At 40.1% G+C, this 18,758-nt stretch overlaps 1 protein-coding gene across 1 annotated transcript; it reads right to left on the bottom strand.

Annotated features, from left to right (window-relative positions):
* Window positions 1-1,845: 1,845 nt before the first annotated feature.
* On the bottom strand, window positions 1,846-14,145 carry LOC131242785 (uncharacterized). The gene is made up of 10 exons (XM_058241664.1): window positions 13,778-14,145; window positions 13,546-13,584; window positions 10,990-11,113; window positions 9,433-9,494; window positions 7,311-7,378; window positions 6,688-6,737; window positions 5,376-5,445; window positions 3,739-3,862; window positions 3,029-3,145; window positions 1,846-2,039 (listed from the first exon to the last, which is right to left on the bottom strand). Exons 1-10 carry the CDS (start codon window positions 14,093-14,095, stop codon window positions 1,944-1,946), a joined length of 1,068 nt encoding a protein of 355 aa, XP_058097647.1. The 5' UTR covers window positions 14,096-14,145; the 3' UTR covers window positions 1,846-1,943.
* Between the last annotated feature and the right edge of the window lie 4,613 nt (window positions 14,146-18,758).

An 18,758-nucleotide genomic window follows, 5' to 3' on the forward strand; every position in this document is an offset into this window, starting at 1 on the left:
ACCTCACGGGAGCTTATCGTGAGGTCGAGCGCATAGTACCTTTTCCCCCACACACACACACACACACACACACACACACATATATATATATATATATATATATATATATATATATATATATATATATATATATATGAGAAATGGGAAGTTCAAATGTATGGTGTTGATGTTTGACACGCATCATGAGGTGGACCGCATAGAACCATTTTCCCCCACACACACACACACATATATATAGGCATGCTTATGTGAGTACCTTTCCACGTGTCATGGCATCTAATCCGAGTGGTCCATGTGATGTGGAATCCCATGAAACCCCAAGGGACGAATTTTCACTCTGATCTGGGTCATAGCAAAGAGAAATGCAAATCAAGGGAGGAAAATTTTTTCATTTTTCATGGCCCATCAAAGTTTTGCATCAAAGTAAAAATTGGGCCCTGGGGGTTCAATAAGGTGCTGCTTCACATGGACCGTTCAGATTTTGGAGTCACATCATGTATAATGAATTCTCAAAAAAGTTGGCACGAGCATTCGAATATATATATATATATATATATATATATATATATATATATATATATATATATATATATATATATATGTCACATGGCTGGCGACTTTACCAGTGTTGGCACGAGCATTCGAATATATATATATATATATATATATATATATATATATATATATATATATATATATATATATATATATATATATAACCCATTGGATGGTCCAAACCATGAATTATAGGCCGCTCCGTGAAATAATGTAGCAATGGCTAGTTTCTCTAAATCTGGGGGATTTTTGGTGATCCACAGTGAAGCCAGTCTTGTACTAGAGGCCCCCACATATATAATAAAATAAAAAAGTCCAGGTGATGGATGGTCCACGTTCGACCTCCACAATCACGGACCATCCAAGGTGGGCCCCACCCCCGAAGACAGGCATTCTTCACTGGATCATATCACGCATGAGGAGCTTGAGTCACAGATCCATGCCCTATAATGCCTTTCGTTGGGAGGTTCAATCCAACCCCCCAACTGTCTACCAAAGGCAGATTCGGGTCATGTGATTATGTTTCGTCAGGGCATCTCATTCATTCTCATGCCATGATCATATGCATGGACTCATCCGTACGAGCACTCAATCCAAGCCATGCAGATTGTGGGCCACATGGGCTGGGACACAGCCCAAAAATCATGCTGATCTGGCAATCCTGAACGCTAATGAATGTGATTTCAAATATTAACAAACATTTGATGGCCACTGATTGAACGGTTAGTGGTGTCCAACATCCCCATTACAGCCCTCAATCTGGATAATTTGGACATGAGCGCGGGTCCGCTGCATGTGGTGCGTTCAAAGCCAGCCATAGCTCATTGGAAGGCAGTCTTCACTTGATCTCAACCATTGCTGAGGGCAGCTCACAGTCCTGAAAGACGAAGAATTTGGCAATTTGGCCACAAGGCATTGCCAATCACATCATTAACATCCATCTACGGAATGTCTCCTCACCGGACCGAGTGATCTGGTAGTTAACCAAGAATGATAACTTCTCTACAAGTCCACCTACATTTCAGCCATTGGGTACCTGCATAACCTTAAGGCTGCGTTTGGTTGCACCAAATATCATGATATTTCATGATTAATCAGTCTAATTTGTTGCAGACAAATGCAGCCTAATACATTTTGATTTGCAACAAAAAAAGCATTAGGTTGGGAATGCATATAATCCATGCTCTGTACCATTTCATCATGCTTCCTTTTTTTTCGAAGAAGCATGAAATTGCGCCATAAGAGAAAAACTGCTTGAGCATCTGTGATCAGCTCTGCTGCACTGAGACCTGCAAAATTCTAATAGACACATTAAGGAATTACTGTCCTTACAAAACATAAAAGATCATGAATTGTTCAGCCTCTATTGACACATGAGCCGGAGAAATCTAGTTTGTGGCTGAATACATCTGAAACAAGTACGGTAAGATCATCTTGTAGTTGCTTAATTGCATTCCAGTGTTGGGGTCGACAAGATACGGTACCTGCAAAAAGAAAGACTAGTACTCACGCCCGGCCCGCCCATATTTATTAAGACCTATTGAGTTCTTACCTCAATAGAAAAAGCAAAATAAATGAATATTTAAGAAGAGGTTTGTATAATTCTCGGGCAAAAGGTCATACAACAACGTTCCAGTTTTCAGTTTGTATAAGTGGGGTCCATGGTTCAGTGGTCCTAACTGTTGATTGATGGGATGAGCCGTGAATGGCCCATGAACCAAAAAATTCCCAGATTGAATGATCCCGCCCATATAATATTTAGGCTTTTTCTTGCTTGAATATGAACCATAGGTGCATTTTCTCGTGTAGCATTCTATCAGTTGACCACTTATTTAGGGGTTAGGATTATTCTAATGTAAGGGATTTTTGATGCATGGGCTGTACAAAGTGCAGCCATAATATTGACTATTTAGATCAGTGAACCATGGATCCCCACTTGCCCATTTGTATGAACCGAAAATTTGAACAGCTGTGCCGGATGACACTAATCTTACTGCGTTGTGCATACTCAGATAACATTCATCTGGTGGGCCACATTGTGGATGGATTATGACCCATAAATACAACAACCGAAGAATCTTGAATGACCAAATGGCAGCAACATAGTAAATAATACAAGAATAGGCAACAGTCAGAATTCCTTGTGGAGACGTCTACCTATTGAACAGTAAAGATTGTCCTCTCCTGCTGTCCATGCAAGTTCCCTGGTCTATCAAGCACATCCCGCCAGATGAACAGTGCCAAAAATGGCTTTAGGATTGCAAGACCAACTTAAGATGCTAGAATCTTTGTCATTTCAGTTTTTAAAAAACGCCCATTGAAATGATAAAGCTACCCTTGAGGCAAGGCCCAGAAAATTTGCATGGTGAATTCGAAGGTCATTTGCAGCATTTCATGGAAAATCTTACGAAATCTGTGTTGGTTTAAGTCAGTGAGATGAGAAGTGTACAGAGGTTTGCAGCTGAATGATCACCTCTTTGGAACCTGATGTTTGAAAGAGTAAATCGGAATTTGATGATCCTTCTCCCACATTGTAGAGGATATAAGGAAGTTCTAGTTCGCAAAGCGCTTCGCGAACGATCCTTGCATACTGCACAGAATAAAACATGAGAGATTACAGTCAGAATCTTCTGATTTTTTAAAGAAAAAAGAAAAAAAGAGTCCAAATCTTATGTTGCTACATGTCATGCATGTCAGATATGGAATTGGTATTAAAAAATTGCTGGTTTTCAAAACTAGAGCTTGCATTTGCCATCACTTATAGGTGGACTCATCCACTGCACATATGGCATGCTTATACAGAATCGAGAGAACTCATATCCTGGTGCCCGTTTTGACCATCTAAATGGTGGCCATCATATGGATGCCTAAAAGTAAATTGGTCAGCCATTCGACTTCAATGGAAAGAATCAATGGTTGAGATTTTGGGTTATGCTCCATCTGCAATGGAACCCATGACGTGGACGGTCTGTGTAGAGGATAACTAATTGCTGTTTAGAAAGTGGGGTGGGTGAATGCAGGCTGTAGTTTAGCTCTTATCCAGATATCCAAATTAGGAAAGATAAAGAAAAAGATGTTGCAACTTGAAACAGAAATCCATGGAATGAATCCATGTATTCTGCTATTTGCTTGCCAGCAGCCATAATTCATTTAAAACTGCCAACGTAAAACATATAACCTTACCGGATTGTTTTCGTACGAGAAAAGTTCCAACTTTCTAGGAGGTGGTTCTGATTTTGCTCTTCCCCACAATGTCAACCCCCTGCCTGCTCGGAGGATCGTGGGCATCCAACCAGTGAACAATGTGCTGCATTGATCAGATAAGGAATGCTATTAGATGCTGAAAAATCTACCACAATTAGCACCTACTTGCACCTATCCATGCCAAAAGCTTGAAGACATGATGATGTGGCATAATGAAGCCTCAGAGAGATGAGGACTAGTCACCGTAGCCCATAACTAGAAACTCAAGATGGTATTCGCTAGCTAATTTAGCCCGTGTTTGGATGCACCTTTGATTTGATTTTTTTTTTTTCTTTCTTTTTTGAACAATACATTTGAATTGAATTGCAACCATAAATCTCATTAAATTTAAATGACCAAATTTTAATTTCCTTCCTCAGAGTTCACATTGAGGGTCTGCTGTCTATTTATCATAGTTTGAAAACCTGAAAACTTGACTCGACTGGGTGTTTATCTGGGTCAGATCAGCTCGAACTCAATCTGAATTGACTCGATATTGAATTATTAAAATTCAAAATACTAAGCATACAATGGATGGCAAAAATAATTAAAACTGTCTATAAGTAATTTCAAACAGAAACATTATCATGAAATTATTGGATTCTACTTTGGTTAAGAGCCCGTGTGTTAGGGTGTGGATTCAATTCCCACCCTACTCAATTACTTTTTATTAGTAACAATGCTGTGACTCACTAAGTGACCAGGTTTGAGTCACCGGGTTGCGTTGAGTTGATCGAGTTGACCCAACTAGTCTTCCTGAGTTGGAATTGAGTCAGACCCTGAACCGAGTTTCCAAGAAACTAAGCAAGATTTTGGCCGAGTTTTGAGTCAAAACAGCAAGTTTTAGAATTATGGTATTTAGGTTACTTTCAAGTTCAATTTGAAAAAAAAAAAAAAAAAAAAAACATAACTGCAATTTGAGGGCTACCTCATTACAAAATTCTAGGGAGCACCAACAACTTCTATTGTTTCTACTTGCTGCAGGGAAAGTATCATAGGCATGTCAATCCCACATGCACAAACACATTAGATATCTATTCAACCAACACAAGCAGAAAGAAATGCTGAAGATGCCCAAGGGACTAAGGGCAGAGTATAGTGCAAACACGTGTCACATGATCATGTCACATTTGATGAATGCAATGCTCAACAAGCGAGGAAGGATGCCACCAAGTGGATGTTACCCATCAGCTTGCACTATATTGAGGTCTCCATCTTTCTTGATACGTAAGGCAAGAAGCATCCACATCTTACTTTTAGATAAATAGAATGAGATCTGGCTTGCGGCATTATCAACCAAGAGACTATCTCTCCTGTTTTAAGCATGGATATGATTCCCTCAAGAACGGATGCTGATTAATCGAAACACCAGCCATGTTTGTTTTAATCTTTATTGAGTTCCATTAAAACTTTATCATCTGTCATCATCATCTTTCTCGTGGTAAGCAATGGGAATGTTTAGAGCACCGTATTGAAGCACAATTCAACTTCCAATAGCTTCAACCCAAAATTATAGCGCTTTGAAGAAAAAGATTCTTTGCATTTGTACCGAAAAGATAAGTATAGGTGAGTACTACCTTTCCAAGAGTCCAATAGAGGGTTTTCTTCCTTGACCATACTTCTCATACAGGTATTTCACAATCTCACCTGTCGATGTCAAAGAAGACAAAATGATAATAGTTCAGCAGAAACCAATATCTGCAGGAAAACAAACTATAAACATGACTGAAAGGCTCTCAGGAAAAGGTAGAACCTTTCTTAGTAAGGTCAACCAATGGTCATCCTTTGGTCACATGTGGCCATATTGTAATCCATAAGAACGTAAAAGGTCGTGTTAAGGCGTATTAAACTGTCTAGTATTGATCATCGTTTTTTACGGGTCAACTCAATGCAACTCATGATGACTTGGGCCAAGTCACTCGCCTGGTCTAACTGTTGAATAGTAAAATGGAAATGAGGGTGAGGCAATTTGAACTCAAGACCTCTGCTTGGAAGAGAGAAGTGTTCAACTAGTGAAGTACACACTTCATTTGACTGCTATTTGAAATGTTTTAATACTCGCACTATATCAAATATTACTTCATAAATTACAGTTAAATAATTTAAGTATTAAATACTTGAGTCAAATAGAGACTCATTCGTGTCTCCGAGTCGATCTGACCCGGCTGGATATCAAGTTGAGTTTTTGAGCTATGTTATGGATTGCATTCGGCACATGCATGGAATAAAACGTGATCTGCTAGGAGTTATTGAGGTAGAAATCAGTTTATTAATTCAATTACAGCAGTCTAAACCAGGAGAGATGATTGAGAAGGACAGATTTTCAAGGACATATCTGCCATAATGTTTGCACCTGCATCATCAATGACAGATACCATTCCGTCACAATGCTGCAAAGATGAATGGTTCCCCTGATATCATACTCCGGACCAAGGTTTTAAAGTTACAACTCGGCCAAGTTCACTCGGCATCAGATAGGACTGATAGGAATTGCCTCCATAACTGGCAACTCATATCTGACCTGCATGACCTGGCCAAATCTTTTACTTATCAGCCAAGTCAATCAATACATAACCAGGCTGAGTCACGTGCCACTCAACAACTACAGCAATGCAGAAACCGACATTGTTTTGGATTATTTTCTCAATAAAGAGATGTGCCCAACATGGGCAACCTGTATCCAACTTGGTGAGTGGTATGGCCCCAGGTGATTTTTGAGTCAGACCCCAAAAGGGAGACCTCTGTTATGGAAAATTGTCCAATATAGCAGTTAATAGTCCGATGGATGAGTATATGCATCCACAATAGTTGAAAGTCCAAAACCAATATGGAATCTACCATGCCATTTGATTATGCAACATAAAGGCATCTTAAAGCTAGGTGACTTACCACTCTCATACATTGAAATACCAGCATTTGGGTCCACAAGGAAAGGAAACCTGAGTGGAAGATTTTGCAAGTTACAACTAGTCAGACAACCATTGTGCACAATTCACATAAATTATACAAGAAATCAGGGAGCTCCTAATATTCACATTAGTGTATGGACAGCAGTTGCTGAACTATTGCTGCAAGTTGGCATTGGGTCAACCTGAACTCGATTGACTCAACCGAGTCTGGGTTGGATTAGGTAGCCTGTCAAGGCCCCTGGAGCATTTCGGGTTTGGACAATGCCTACCCGATTTCAGATCGGGTTGGGTTTGGGACTTTTGGGTTGAACAAATTCAGGTTGGCTCAGGTCAGGTTGGGAAGTCACATGTATTTGGGTCAGGTCAGGTCAGATCGGGTATAGAGGAATTCAGTTGGGTTCAGGTTGGGTTGTGGGTTTGGTCCATGGAGGTTGGGTCGGGTCAGGTTGTGGGTGTGTTCCATGGACATCTGGTGAGGCTCTGGTTGATCCTCAACCAGACCCAACCTGCTCAAGTTGCACCCCTGCACTGGACACACGCAAATCAATTAACTGTAAGTAACCTATAGTTTATCCATGGGAAAAGATCTATATAAGTACTCACTGCTCTTTCCCACCCTTTTTTCTGACCATTTCTCTATGCCTTAAAGAGCCTTTTGGGCAAGGATATACCTGCATGATGGTTAAATCAATGGATCAATAAAATTTAAGGAATGATGAGATAACAGGACGGTAAAAAAACACTGGGACGAAACCCACTCTACATATTGTCATTTACATGTCCCTTCACCTTAATCATGAGATAGATCTAACCTACGTTTCATGAAGTGCAAGATAGAATTTACCGATGAAAATTTCAAAATGATTCAATAAGATGCTAATCATTACTCTGTTTCTTTCAAACGAATGATGGACACTGTTAGTAAAATCATATGGGAAGCATGCAAGTCCATGTTCTCAACAAAATAAATAACATAGCAGTCAAGGAACATCTGATTGGTGTATAAGATGGGGCCAAAGTGTACATCATCTGGTCAAAATTTTGGGCAGTGAATCCGGTATGCCATAGGCCACGCGTATGGAAACAAGGGATCGAAGTTTTTCTCAGCCATCTGTTGCTTATGTACGCATGTTGCCTACCTTATGGCTGAACATCCTGAATTTTGGGCCAGATCATCTATAGTGCGAGTCCCACCTGACAGATTGAATTTCGTACACGAATTCAAGGTTGCTAGATGTGGCTGCTTGTATAGGTGAGTGGGGCCATCAAATATCTACAGTATACTCCATAATTTCCCATTTTATCATAAATTGTTTGCCTCTCTGAATAAGGGGAAATCCCTTCTCTTGGAACCTAGTACCTCAATGGGGGAGGTCAGCACAACCATGTTTACAAGCGTTACCTATCTAAAGCATCTTCACTGCGAACATCAACAAGGAGTCTACTTCCAACCCCCTCTTATCCAAGAAAAAATAACTATATGTATTACATTAATATCGAAATCATGAAGTACCTGTACATGTTGCATCATCACAAAACAGATTTTAGGGCATGTTTGGACTGTGGGAAAAGACAAGAAAAGGAAAATGCAATGATTATCCAACGATGGAAGAGGTTTTCCATTGTTTGGACCTTTAGTGTTGGTAGGATAGCAGAAAGAAATAGTGGATTATTGTTTTCCATAGTCAAATTATCACTACACAAAATACGAGCGACCATTATGAGAGGAATGAGGTTTCAACTTGTGATCCAAACAAGACCCATAAAAATGAAATCCATGTTTCAATAGTGCTCATGGAAATAATCATTCGGTAATATGATTATTTTTTTCATTTCTTTTTCATTTCCACACGCAATTCAAATAAAAAAGGTTTACTATAGAAAATTTCCATTTAGTCTCATGCTGCCAAAGGAAAATGTGGAGATTCCAATATAAAAAGATTGAATTTACAGGGTCCTATACCCTGTTCCATAAGGGACAAACAATGAAAACATCAAGGCAGATATATATATATATATATATATATATATATATATATATATATATATATATATATATATATATATATATATATATATGGGAAAAGGTACTATGCGCTCGACCTCATGATTAGCTCCCGTGAGGTCGAGCTGTGTGGGCCCCACCGTGATGCGTGTCGACCATCAACACCGTGCATTTGATGGGTACCCTCTAAATTATGGGATATCCCAAAAATCAGCCGTATACGGAACTCAGGTGGGCCATACCATCTAAAATCATGTGAAACACCGTTAAAACATATAAAAGCACTTGGTGGGGCCCACCTGAGTTTTGAATGCTGCTGAAACTTGGTCTGAACCCTCATGCAAGTGGGACACACATAATGGATGGGCTGGATTTGCAAACCACATCTCTGTGGGCCCAAAAAACTGATTATGAATGTTTTAATGGTGCACGGCCCCTCCCCACTTCTATATGTGATGTGGCTCACAAAGTCACGGATTGACTTGATTTTTGAGATCTAGGCCCACGATGGAATGGTGCATCTGACTGATGGGTTAGATGTTTGAAACGCATCACGGTGGGGCCCACACAGCTCGACCTCATGGGACAGACTCGTGAGGTCGAGCGCATAGTACCTTTTCACTATATATACACACACACACACACACACTAAGACACCTGGGAATTCCTGGTATTAAAAATTAGGGAAGGGGATGATATCATGTCCAAGGTATCACTCACCTCAACAGAAAGATCCAGTTCTGTCAGGGCCTCTCGAACTCTCCTGCAAAAAGGGCATGACTCTGTTGAAAAACAATATTTAGAACATCCTGCTTGTGAATTATGTTAGTCCCTAAAAGAAGAAAGAGACATCTTCAGATTTAAAAATCTATTACAAATTATACAAGTTTTACATGTGACCAAAACCCAAGTTTGAGAAGCATGGTTCCAAAAATCCCTTGTTCAGATCAGTAGAGTTATCCAGAGATGTGCAATTCTACAAGAAATAAATTTATAAAAGTAGATGCCATAAAGTTGTTTGGGTCATCCAAGACCCTAGACAGGTAATTAAAGACGGACTCAGGCCATACACGCTGGCCGTTGAAAGATCAAACCATCAGGCATCAGGCTTATTCCATTGTCTTGATCGAATATTTGGCAAATTTAACCGTCCAGATTGGAGATCTGAACAATCCAGCTAGTGAGATTGAATATAGAGATCAGATTCATCCCATAGTCATGATAGTGTTCTGGACAAGATTAGCAATCAGGATGGAATATGTGGTTCGTAGGATCAATCTGATGGTCCAGATGAACCATATGTGCAATTGGATGGTCCATGTGTCAATTTGATGGTGAATTTAGCCATTTTGAATGGATCAAAGTTCTTAGATTTAATCTCCAGATTTGGGTATTTTGGTTAGAGATTCTATTAATTATTTGTTTCCTTTTAGAATAGAAGTGTTGGCGTCAATCTTCAAATTAAGAGTGTATTCAAGATCTAAAATAGCAAAATCAAAATTCATTGCATCTCTTGTAAAGGAGGTCTATAAAGACCCCTAGACTATATCTAAGACATGGCATTTTGAATGGAAATTTTCTTTTCCTTTTTGTTTTTCTTTTCAATGAGTTCAAAGCATGGGTTGCTTCTCTCCTTAGGCATGTGTTGCCTCCTTGAGCATGTGTTACTAATCCCACTGCATTAGCCGCGGGGGATCATTCGCATATGTTGAATTATCGATTTCCCGGCTAAAATATCTACTTCGGTGAGGTATTTTGGTGGGTTTGTAAAAGGTGCGCAGCTAATTCTTCTTCTTCTTCTTTTTCTGTTTTTTTTTTTCCTTTTTTTTTTTTTTTTTACTATAGAAGAATTCCTCAATACTAGCAATAAGAACTTTTACCTGGCTGTTATAGTGAGTGTTCTCAGACCAAGTGGCATCAAGGTATTCACAACCCACAACCATCGGCACTCACTAAAAAACAAATTGCACCTTTTATCTGAATCACCAGGTGACTTGCTAGATGGAAATCACTTTAATGGTTCCTTTGGTATACTAGTTAAGATATGGCCTGCTTTCATGAGAAGTAATCCAATCAATTGCAACAATTTCTTCATAAGAACGAAATATGTGCTACAAGTAAATCAAGGTATCACATTTTCTTTTATAAACTTCCCAAAATTCTCGCAATGTAAGTGATCCAAATGGGTGGATAAAACTTGTCAAGGTTATCTGTAATTAACAGCTAACCCCCTAGCTAGCTAGGATGCTGGTAGATGGACCAGAGGAAGAAACTCACCAAATTCAAAGAGTTGCAAGTATGCTGGAGGGTTCTGGATAGCCTCTTGGTCATTTGCACTGCCTGATAGTGATCTTGATCCCCATGGAAGTCTTGCCAAAGTAGATAATGAAGATGTTGCTACCTATTGAGCAATAGGAACATAGTGATCGGTGATGGTTTAAGAAATGCTCAGAAATAAAACTTGCTAGCTAGTATTCACATTCAGGAGGAGAATCAAATTGTGGAATGAAATGAATAAAAATGCCAACATAAAAGTCATATAAATGTAAATAAAATGAACATCTTTTTTCTTCTTTTCTTTTCAATCTGTGCCATCAGCCATCCTCTCAAGTAAATAAACAGGTCATCTATGTCTTCTGATTACATATAAAGTGTCATATTATATACTAAAACATTTTAAATTCAAGAAACGCTCTCCATATATGTTGTACACTTCAATGTACAGGTGTTACCAGGTGTTGGACATTTTCTATTTTGGAGGTGTTTTTTAAATATCAAAAACTGTTTTTCATTTTCCCTCCAAAATTTTGAATATTTAAACAAAAAGTTTCTTTTTCATGTGGAAATGTTCTTTTATATATATATATATAAAAAGAAGTGATGGAGAATTAGTGGCTAGAGGAGAAGAAATTGGGATTTTCCACATCAACGGTTTGAACTACAGGCGCTAGAATGACAGTGAGAAGCATTGTCCACATGCACGCCGTGGCGGCAGCATGGATAATGGGCACCTTTTGGCACCTTTTTTGGTGCACTAAGCACTTCGCATGTTCGCCAATTGTCCATTAAGGCATTAACCTAGGGTCTAGCCATGGCTCAAACCATGGTTCGACCCAGCGTTTAGTATGACTAGGAAGCAGTGTTCAAAGTATCGGTATCGCTATAAGTTTTGCTGGCCAGGGATACAGAAACAATATCGATATCGCCAATAATATCGTTGATAACTAGAAATGTTAAAAAAAATGGGGAAAACGGTGGAATTTTCAGCGAAACTTCAGGCGATGTTAAAATGTACATATTTAGAAATTTAAAAAAATAAAAATAAAAAATCAAAAAGAATGTATACATAACAAGTTTAGATTTAATGGGGCCTTAAAAGCTTGTGTTGTTGTAAGAAACCAGTCCAACCATCCCATCCGGCCTATTTAACCATCCAACCTTCCATCCAAACATTCATCGATATTGCAAAATATCAACAACACATGATTTCTCACCAAGAAATCATCAACAATTGGAAAGGAAACGAAAGATTATGGTCTCAAGATCGCGCATGTTGCGATATTGATAATATCAAGATATTATCAATATTATCAATGACAAATTGAACACTACATACAACCATGTACCTATGAAAAAAATTAAAATTAAAATTTACTATTGAAATATCGTCGATACACTTAGGATACAAGCATTACCTAGAATTTACATAGTAAAAAATATTGGCGATACATTGGCAATATTGATGCATTGGCAATACAAGCGACACCTAGAATTTACATAGTTGAAAATATTGGTGATTACATTAACGATATTGATATGTTCGCGATACTTAGCGATACCTTATTAATACCTAGAATTTCTAATACTACCAGTGTTATCGGTATCGCTACAAGTGTTATTGTTATCGCTGAGCTGGAGATAAAGATAATATCGGAGATAATTCGAACACTGTTGGGAAGTAGGGTCAGCCCTATGGTCGACTCTGGGTTGACCATCGTGTGACACGGCACCCATGTGGCTCTCTCTCTCTCTCTCTCTCTCTCTCTCTCTCTCTCTCTCCCCTCCAGGGTTGTTTGGATGCCTATAAGTTCCATTAATGGGAAATGACTAGCCAATAACTCATACAAGAGGTTTTTGGTGTGAAATTTCACCCGTGAGTTACAACCTGTAAGTCATTTATAGGCAATTTACATGGGGGAGAAGTGTGTTTTCATTTACAGGTAAGTCACTTATAGGCTAACGGTTGGATTTTTTGAATTTGCTACAAGTAGAGGAGACCATAAGGTCCCCTTTTTCTGCTACCAGCAACAGCCGTGACAGCAACATCCATTGCCGCCGCCACCGCCCAATGTAGTCACCACCAACCTAATGACATATCTTATGCCAAACATTTAAAAAAAAAATGTGATTTGAAGATTTTGGAGCGATTCTCTACTCCAAGCTCTATTTAGTGTGAATGCACAACTACTTACCTGTAAGTGATTAACAGGTACCCAAACACAAAAACTACTCACTGGTGAGTAGCTTACAGCTTACATCCAAACAGGCAAACTTAAAAACTTAGGGACATCCAAACAACCCCTCAATTTTCTGGGTTGTTTCAGAAAGGAGTTGGGATTTGTACAATAGTGCCACGTCAATTGTACAATAACAGTCTTAGGATTGGATACAAATTATCCTGGAAGCAGACTTGCTGGAATCTTTGCGATGATGCTGGTTTAACTGGTATAGGCGCATTTACTGGCATAAGGACAGCACCATCCGTGATTGAGGCTAATCATTTCTGTCTCCTCCATTTCTTTTCCTAACACTTAATAAGTAAGAAGAACATACCTCCAAAAATTCATTCCGCTCTTGAGAAGGGTCTCCTCCCTGTCATCAACAAGACAAAGAAACCTGTCAAACAAACACATAAAACAAGACTAGAACATGAGACGACTATCAAAATCCTCACATCTTTTATTCAGCCTACTCACACACACACACACACACACACAGAGAGAGAGAGAGAGAGAGAGAGAGAGAGAGAGAGAGAGAGAGAGAGAGAGAGAGAGAGAGAGCCTACACCAAAGAGCTTGAGCAGTGGACAGAGAATGGACAAGAAGCTGGTAGATGGAGTCCCGCCATTTTCAGCAGCTGTGATATTCTCAGCCGGAATTTGACCACTTTGATCAGTATCTATCTCTGATTTTGCAGATTTTGCATGAATTCTGATTCTGCGGAAGACCCAATTCCAATTTGTAGAAAATCTTGAAGACCCAAATGAGGAATTTGAATTGGAGAGAGAAATCTTAGGATTTTGGAATGAGAATATCCTACGATGGTTAGAGTGAGAAGATTCTGAGAAGAAATGGAGGGGTTGGGAACATGTCACAGATAACATGGTTGTGTGCTGCTTTCGGATCCTGCTATTTCTGCGTCACATAACATACAGGGAATTCTACAAAAAACTGCCTACTTAATATAAAATTTAAGTTACAGTACCTTCTTCGAAATGGTTTTCAATCAGACACCCATTTTGGAGTGCCTTCGTTATATTCCTTCATGGAAGTTGGGGTCCGCTAAAAAACAAATGGTAGGCGGCTCCGTTGGGCTACTTGATGGGATTTTTCCTCCCAGGCTCGACCGGTCGAGAGCCTGGCTCGATCGGTCGAGGGTGCTGGTTGATCAGTTGAGGGTGCTGGTCAGACTGGCTAGACTTAAAGTCCAACGAGTTTGGTTGGAATTTTTAAGTGGTGCTCGACCAGTTGAGAGAGTTGGAATTTTTTCGTGGTGCTCGACTAGTCAAGGGAGGTGCTCGATCGGTCGAGGACTCTACTCGACCAGTCAAGTTTACGCAGATTCGTTCCGGATTTTGTACGGACTGCGTAAATTTGAGGCGGTTTTCACATAGGTGCGGAAAAAGGGTTTCCAAATCTATAAATATGGGTATCTAGGGCTTTCTAGGTAATGCAAAAGGGTTTCCTAAAGCTTTATAAGGGATTACTAAAGGGTTTAGGGCTATCAAAGGTGTGAGAGAGAGAGAGGAAGCTTGTGGAAGGGAGGTTATGCTCATAGAGGTGATCTATTGTGCACTCGATATCTCAGCGCTTCTACGTCCTCATAATCGGTGAGATCTTTCCGTTTTTCTTTATTCTCTTATTGTTTATCCATTCCCGCGTGAGTGAAGAAGGTTTGATACAAGCGGTGTGTGTTTACAATCTGTTGTAACATTCTACTTCATAGTGGATTGTTGATCTGGACAAGGTCCCGTGGTTTTTACCTCTTTGAGGGTTTTCCACGTAAAAATCTATTGTGTCGTGTGGTTTATGCTTTGATTTATTTCATTGCTTTATTATCCTATAATTCCGGTGTTTTTGAAAGGCTAGATCCTAAGATTTTGTGCAACGACCCCCAATAAAGTGGTATCAAAGCGTTCAGGTTGGTTGAACGGCGTGGGATCGGTTCTGAATTATGGAAGGTGGCTCATCAAGGATGATCAGTGTCAATGGTTTTAACTGGACTATATGGAAGGCTAAGATGGAGGACTTGCTTTATTGTAAGGACTTGTATTCTCCAATTCAAGACATATCAGCAAAGTCAAAGGATACAACTGATGATGATTGGAAGAAATTGGACCGAAAGGCGATGGCGTTTATTAGACAATGGTTGGACGATTCCGTATTCCACCATGTGTTTATGGAAACCTCAGCTGCTAGCCTATGACTGAAATTGTAAGGGCTATATGAGAGGAAGACAACTGGTAATAAGATTTTCCTGACATGACGACTTGTGAATCTCAAGTTCAAAGATGGTGGTTTTGTGGCTGAGCATATGAATGAGGTCAATAATATATTAAACCAGCTCTCCGCTATAAAGATGATCCTAGACGATGAATTACAGGCTCTGTTATTACTTAGCTCATTGCCTGATAGTTGGGAGACATTGGTGGTGTCTCTAAGTAACTCCGCGTCAGACGGAAAGGTATCCATGGAATAGGTAACTAGTTGTCTCTTCAATGAGGAAACAATGAAGAAGTCTCAGGATCCTACTCAGCAAGAGGCCATTGTGACACAATAACGGGGGAGATGAAAGAACAAAAAGGGCGAGAAGGTCCGAGATAAATCAAGAGGCAAGTTGAGTACTAGGAAGGATGTTAAATGCTGGAATTGTGGTAAGAAGGGTCACTATAAGCATGAATATCGTAAGAATAAGAACTATAAGAAATGAAAAGGAAATGAGAAGGAAGATGAATTAGATTCCACCGCGGTTGCTTTAGATGGCGACATTGTAGTTATTCTTTCAGCAGATCATGATGTTTATCTCACGGCTACGAGTCAGGACATCGACTGGGTGATAGACTCGGGAGCCTCATTTTATGCAATTCCACGCAGGGACTTTTTCACAAGCTATAAGTCAGGTGACTTTGGGACCGTGAAGATGAAAAATTTCGGCGTATCGAAGATCGTAGGGGCCAGTGATATTTGTGTGAAGACCGATGTAGGCTCCACATTGGTTCTTAGGGACGTGAGGCATATCTCAGACCTTCGCCTCAACTTGATGTCGACAGGAAGGCTGGATGATGACGACTATGAAAGTTGATTTGTTGGTGGGCGCTAGAAGCTCATCAAAGGTTTATTGATCGCGACCAGAGAAAAGAAGTGTTGCACCCTTTATAAGACAAGTGTAAGTTTGTGCAAGGGTGGGTTGAACGCAACGGAAGATTCAGCTATTGACATATAGTACAGGCGTCTAAGCCACATGAGTGAAAAAGGACTTCAGCTACTAACAAGGAAGCAGCTTCTTCCAGATATGACAGGTATACCTCTTAAAACCTGTATTGATTGTTTATCAGGGAAACAACATAGAATTTCATTTGTTAAATCTGTTTCTCATGTTAATAAAGTGTATGCATTATATTTGGTTTATTCTGATGTTTGTGGTCCTATGAGGACAAAAACCTTTGGTGGAGCATTGTATTTTGTCACTTTTATAGATGATGTATCTAGGAGGGTTTGGGTTTATGCTTTAAAATCCCAGGACGAGGTCTTTGATGTGTTTAAATTGTTTCATGCTATAGTCGAGAGAGAGACAGGTAAATCATTGAAGTGCATCCGCACTGACAATGGTGGTGAATACATCGGTAACTTTCAAGAGTATTGTAAGTCCCTGAGTATATGACATGAACAGACGGTTCCCAAGACCCCCCAGCATAATGGTGTGGCTGAGTGAATGAATCGCACTATTGTAAAGAGAATCAGATGCATGTTATCCCATGCGAAGTTGTCCAAGTTGTTCTAGGGAGAAGCAATACACACAGCAGTGTATTTGATAAACAGGTCTCCATCAGCCCCGTTGAATGGAGAAGTACCTGAGAATGTGTGGACTAGACACGATCCATCGTACAGTCATCTCAGGGTGTTTTGAGGGCATCCGTTCATATACCAAAGGATGAGAGGTCCAAGCTCGATATGAATATCAGACAGTGTGTGTTCTTAGGGTACGATGATAAAAAGTTCGGTTACAGATTGTGGGATCCAACTGAGAAGAAGCTTGTTAAGAGCAGAGATGTGGTTTTCTTTGAAGATCAGTGTATAGAAGACATTGGTAAGCCAGAGAAGAACCAGCCTAGTTCAGGAGAGCTAGAGGACATGAATCCAGTTATTCCTCCTATGGTGCCTAATGATGGGGGGAGTACAACAAGGTGCAGAAGACGAGAGAGTTCCTGTAGAAGATGGATCGAGGGAGCAGCCCCCACTTGATCCACCTGTTGAGCCGCAGGTGAGGAGGTTATCTAGGGACAGACAGCCGTCCAAGAGGTACTCGCCGCATGAGTACATTATGCTCATTGATGGGGGAGAGCCAGAAGATTATTTTGAGGCCCTAGCCGACGAGCATAAGGGGCAGTGATTGAAAGTTATGCAAAAGGAGATGAAATCCTTGCATAAGAGCCACACTTATGATATGGTGAAACTGCCTAAGGGCAAGAAAGCTCTGAGCAACAAGTGGGTGTTCAGAAAGAAGATTGAGTAAAAGAATTTACAGACTAGGTTCAATGCCAGACTCGTGGTGAAAGGGTTCGGTAAGAGGAAAGGTATAGACTTTGAGGTGATATTCTCACCAGTGGTGAAAATGACATCCATACAGGTGTTGCTTGGGTTGGCTGCTAACATGGATATGGAGATAGAGCAGTTAGATGTTAAAACTATATTTCTTCATGGTGACCTGGAAGAAGAGATCTACATGCACCAATCAGAACTGTTCGAAGTCAAAGGCAAAGAGCATATGGTGTGTAGGTTGAGGAAGAGCTTGCATGGGCTGAAACAAGCTCCACGACAGTGGTATAAGAAGTTCGACTCATTTATGTTGAAGCATGAGTATGACAAAACGGAGTCGGACCACTGTGTATTCACGTGCAAGTTTTCAGATGGTGATTTCTTAGTTCTGCTATTGTATGTTAATGACATGCTTATCATGAGAAAAGACATCAAGAAGATTGACAGGCTAAAACAGGAGTTGGGCAAGTCATTCGCGATGAAAGACTTGGGCCCAGCTAAGCAGATCCTAGGAATGGAGATAACCCGTGACAAAAGCATCAGGAAGCTTTGGTTGTCACAAGAGCAGTATATTGAGAAAGTCCTATAGCTGTTCAATATGAATGCAGCAAAGCCGGTCAGTACTCCACTAGATGGTCACTTCAGGTTGAGCAACAGGCAATGTCCCAAGAGGAAGGCAGAGGTGGATGAGAGGCAGAAGATACCCTACACATCAGCGGTAGGAAGTTTGATGTATGCTATGGTGTGTACACGTCCAAACATAGCATATGCGGTTGGTGTTGTCAGCCGGTATCTTGTCAATCCTAGCAAAGAGCATTGGGCAGTGGTGAAGTGGATACTACGGTATCTAAGAAGCTCATCCAGGTTGAGCCTATATTATGGTGACGAAAAACCTGTGTTAGAGGGCTACACAAATGCAAATATGGCAGATGACATAAACTTGAGAAAGTCTACATCGGGGTCCATATTCACGTTTGTAAGGGGAGCAGTCTCTTGCCAGAGTAAGTTACA

The sequence above is a fragment of the Magnolia sinica genome, chromosome 4 (assembly GCF_029962835.1).
Source record: "Magnolia sinica isolate HGM2019 chromosome 4, MsV1, whole genome shotgun sequence".
NCBI lineage: Eukaryota > Viridiplantae > Streptophyta > Magnoliopsida > Magnoliales > Magnoliaceae > Magnolia > Magnolia sinica.